The sequence below is a fragment of the Haplochromis burtoni genome, unplaced genomic scaffold (genome assembly GCF_018398535.1).
Source record: "Haplochromis burtoni strain Fernald_Lab_line unplaced genomic scaffold, NCSU_Asbu1 Contig_3340, whole genome shotgun sequence".
In the NCBI taxonomy this organism is placed as follows: domain Eukaryota; kingdom Metazoa; phylum Chordata; class Actinopteri; order Cichliformes; family Cichlidae; genus Haplochromis; species Haplochromis burtoni.
The window spans coordinates 2,757-7,230 of NW_024585701.1; the positions used below are offsets into that span (position 1 = coordinate 2,757).

Here is a 4,474-nt window from a genome sequence, read left to right on the forward strand (position 1 = left end):
CATTTGTGTGTCTGTGTGTTTAATAGGGTTAATATTGTGTTCATTTTTCTGTGTCAGACAAATAGAACTGTGATGTTGCTGTATCTGTGTTATGGTGTTTCAGAAACATTTATATATAATAAAAAAAATGAAGTTAAGTGAAGTAAGAAATGGAAAAAAACAATCTTGATCTTTTAATATAAAATTTTTTAAGTTCCAAAACATGTTTCACATTTTTCTTTTTCTGTATGTAAACATATATTTTGTTTCTTTCTTTTCTCATAGATGATATTTTCACTGGGTGTCACATAAATGGACCCAAAAGCAGACACTATGCTCAACAGCCACAAGTTTACAGTGAGTTTATTTGCGACAAAGTAGTGAAAGTTCACGGCGGGAGTTTCACGGGGCAAAGTGCCTGAAATGGGAGAGAGAGTGGAATTAGTGAATGGCGAGGTTTGTGGCGACGAGAGATTAAACAGTGAGAATGGGGGTTTGCCTTACTTGTAGCGCGGGGGGGCAGGATAGCTGTGGATCGAGGGCAGGTAGTTAAGGGCAGTTTCCAGCAGGTGAAGAGCCGCAGATGTCCTTACAGGTGGGCGACAGCGTGGGAGAAAACCAGGTGAGGCTTGGATCGGCTGATCCGGATGACACTGGGATTGTCTTTATATATATATTTTTGTCAATTATTTTAAAACAGTTAACAAATTTAAAGTTGAATGAATGAAATGAAAGTAGTAACTGACATCCACACCCCTCTGTTGGGTCATTTTATTTTAAAATATATTAATATATATATTTAAGTTTATATATATAAGTTTTTGTTCTTGCCATGCTTACTATTTAGCTGCAGAAGATACACTGACATGTTTGCAGCTACAAGGCTTATGTAGAATTTTTAAGCCGCAAGCTGGCACTGAAATGATCACGCTGACGTATTTTAACTCTACTGTGAACAAACATTTTCTCATGCGGTTTGTATCTAAGAAGCTAAAATTACTGGAGTATCTGCAGCATCTAAAATAATCACACGCTGAGTAAACTGAGATACTGAGAGGTCTTTAAACATGCTCAGCAGGCCTGTGGTTTTAAACTCATCCGTGCATGACAAGTTTAACAGCAACCAACAAAGTCAAAGCAATAAAAAAGGAAAAAAGTATATAGTAAAAAAAAACTGAAGTCGAAGTATTTTTTACAATATTTGCAATCACCCGTCATAGTGTAGCTTTTATAATTGTCCAGTTTACTGCACTGTTCTATTATCTAAATGTTAAAACTTCCAGAACATTCTCCATCAGTCATCTTTATATACAAATACCATTTATGTCTGTGTAACACTGAGTTTTCCAAAGTGAAGTAATACCACTAACAAAAGCAGCAGAACCACCATCACAATGGTGAAAATAGTCCTCAACATTAGGAACACGTGGACGGCAGAACAAGAAGATGAGCAGGTCTCTCTGTGAAGTGCTGCAATGATAAAAATACATCTGCTGTAAAACAAATAAGGTTTACCTTTAAATGACAGAATGGGAAAACTGATTGTCTCCACTTAATTATATTTAGCTACACTCTAAAATTATCATTTATTCTAGCTCTTAATTTCTGATTTAAAATGTCTGATTTGTACCTGTGACAGTCAACAAGCTCTCTGGTGATTCTCCAGTATCAAACATCTTACACTTGTAGAGTCCTTCATCAGACCTGGACACTCTGTGGATGGTCATCTCTCCTGTGTAGCTGTTCCCGATGAGGAAGCCGTCTTTATAGAAATCAGCTGTGAGGTTTGAAGTCTTTGTCTTGTTCCTGCAGCGCAGAGTCACATTGTTTCCCTCCTTGACAGGGACAACAGGACTCTCTAGGACGACAGAACCAGCTGAAAAACAAGACTTTTTATCGGATACAGAAATCTGTAACATTTCAAACCAAGCAAGCAAAACACTGAAATAATAAGTGGAACAATTTTATACTTAACAGCTGCCATGGTAACGACGTTTTGGACTCATTGATAGTCACTCATTTTAATGTTAATTTTTATTAATGGTACATAAGACTGAACAAATACTGTGGCTTGATTCATCAATATTGAGGCAACATTTGAATGGAATCATTATGATTCATTAAAATAAGTAAGTTAAATGCTGTTTACAATGAATAATAATAATAACAATAAATAATACTAAGTTCCGAATACTATAGTTATAGATAACAATAGAACATTTTTATGTTATAAAATGTTTCTGAATAACATAAATCCATCAGGTTATAAATGATGTCATAATAAAATATTTCGGTCACTCGAGTGTTAAACATACGAGTTATTGTGATGTTGACACTGATGCTTTTCTCTCCAGCTCCAGTCTCACACCAGTATTCGCCGCTGTCTGTTGCATAGGCTCGATGAATCGCACACAGTAGTGTTGGTGAGCTCTCATCACACACTGAAATGAGTATTTCTGTATTTCTGATCCCTTTTAACTGAGAAGCTCCATCAAGACCCTCACAGTGAAAGAAGACAGACTCCAGCTCAAAGAACTGCAGTCTTTTTGGGACGATGCGAAACGCAGCATCTTAACCAGAAAGACATCAAATGAAGTTACTGTATAGAGTAAAGGAACAATCAATCATTTTTGTAGTAAACAAAGGTTTGTTGACAAAATTGTGTGATTTAAGAGAGAAACTTGCTCAGCTGCTTACCCCTGTTTTCAACATGTGCGGCCAGCAGAATAAATACAAGTAACACTGAAAAATTAAATAAATTATCAGCCAAAGAGTTTGTTACTGCAAATATAAACTCGGTTACAAATGAACTTCTGCACACGACCTCCTGCTGAATATTTATAAATGATGACATTTTAATCTGTCAGACCTTCAGTGAGTTTTATTTAATGCAAACTGTGAACACACTGACAAACATGACAACGACCAGATTGACAGAAACACTGTAATTAAATAAGTTTCCAGTGTTAATGCTGTTAAAACAATTTGTGGAAGTTTTATTCAAGTACACAGAAATATGTAAAACCAGAGAACTCACACATTGTGAAGCAGACAGCTGTAACCTTCATGTTGTCCTGCAGCTGAATGTCTGAGCCTGAAATACAGCTGCTCTGTACTGCAGATGAAAACTTCCTCTTCCTGCAGTTTGAGTTTAATAACATGAAGCCTGACTCACTGTGGTTCTACCAGAGAGCAGGTAAAGGACAAAGAGAGCAGTTAGAAGTTTGATACTGACCATGAACTGCAAAAAGAAGTCCAGCTGAAAATATTCTTTACATACAGATGAGTTACAATATATTTGTGTCTTTGTTTTAGGTTTTGAGTATTTATCGCTTCCAATCTGCAGATCAAACAACAGTTTAAGATTAATATCGACCTCTACTGCAGTCTGCACGTCAAAGTGTCCTTAAGAAAGATATTAAACGCCATGTTGCCCAAATGCATCCACCAGAGTGTGAGTGAATGTTAAACTGCTTAAACACCAAATGCTCTATGAACGTCTGTGTGATTGTATCAGTGAGGCTTGTAGTAAAAACAGCTATGAGCCCTCAGTCAGAGTAAGAAAGACTGAGAATGCATCATCTATATTTATTCAAAGTATAAACTGTATTTATAAATGTCTCACATGTGAAGTCTCTTTAAAGCACATACTCTATTGTTTTTATTACTTGTGATTAGCTTGTTTCCTATATGACAAATCAAACATAACCGTTTTTCAGCCTTGTTTGTATTCAAACACTGAGTGATGATGAGTCTAAGGGCCTGTGACTGACTGGAATCTAGAACACAGGTGAACATTCAATTAGTCTTTTTTATTTTTGCTTCACGAGGTACTTAGAAAGAGTTTTGTTTCCTAGCATTAGTTTTGTTTTGTTTTTTTGCAGCAAACAATAAATCCAGTCACTCTGACCCCGCCTCCCCCTCCTTATTTCATGATTTGGTTTGGTCCAGGTGCTGCTAGCTGATGCTGAGCAGTAAGATGGTAGGATGCTTCTGTTAAAAGTGATAATAGGAGCCTAAGTTTAAAAAGAAAGGGAGACGGGTGGAAATGAAACTCATAGTGAGGTCCACATGAAAGAAACTGCTTGACTTTGCTAGTATTAGATAGTTCACTTCACTTCTAACAGAAAAGAATGTGTGTTGTGTTATTTTAGCAAACATGTAATTGGTGCAGGCAGACCCTTTGTACGTATACTGTAAGTCTACGAAATCACTGATCTGCAGACCTGCTGCCAGGTCAAACAGATCAAACCTCTTCTTCAGGCTCAGCTGTTCAACTCCCATCTGCATACTCTGTACACTGAACCACTGATACCTGAAGAAGTTGATGAGTTATTTTATGTCAACAAATGAATAAAAATAATTTTTAGATCTCTGTCGGAGGCAGCTGACAGGTATCGACAGGCCAAGCGGAATGCGGCTCGGGCAGTGGCTGAAGCAAAAACTCGGGTGTGGGAGGAGTTCGGAGAGGCCATGGAAAAAGACTTTCGGACTG

General features: G+C 37.2%; 1 protein-coding gene across 2 annotated transcripts; it reads right to left on the reverse strand.

Moving 5' to 3' along the window:
• Window positions 1-250: 250 nt before the first annotated feature.
• Window positions 251-3,114, reverse strand: LOC102291867 (Fc receptor-like protein 5). Of its 2 annotated transcripts, XM_005953199.2 has the most exons (6): window positions 3,017-3,114; window positions 2,677-2,721; window positions 2,295-2,549; window positions 1,610-1,855; window positions 484-1,449; window positions 251-397 (listed from the first exon to the last, which is right to left on the reverse strand). In XM_005953199.2, the coding sequence occupies exons 1-5, from the start codon at window positions 3,045-3,047 to the stop codon at window positions 1,301-1,303; spliced, it is 726 nt and encodes a 241-aa protein (XP_005953261.1). In that variant the 5' UTR covers window positions 3,048-3,114; the 3' UTR covers window positions 251-397; window positions 484-1,300. The 2 variants fall into 2 exon arrangements, with proteins under 2 accessions (XP_005953261.1, XP_014187045.1); XM_014331559.2 differs by lacking the exon at window positions 3,017-3,114 and having other exon boundaries at window positions 2,677-3,010.
• Window positions 3,115-4,474: the final 1,360 nt, after the last annotated feature.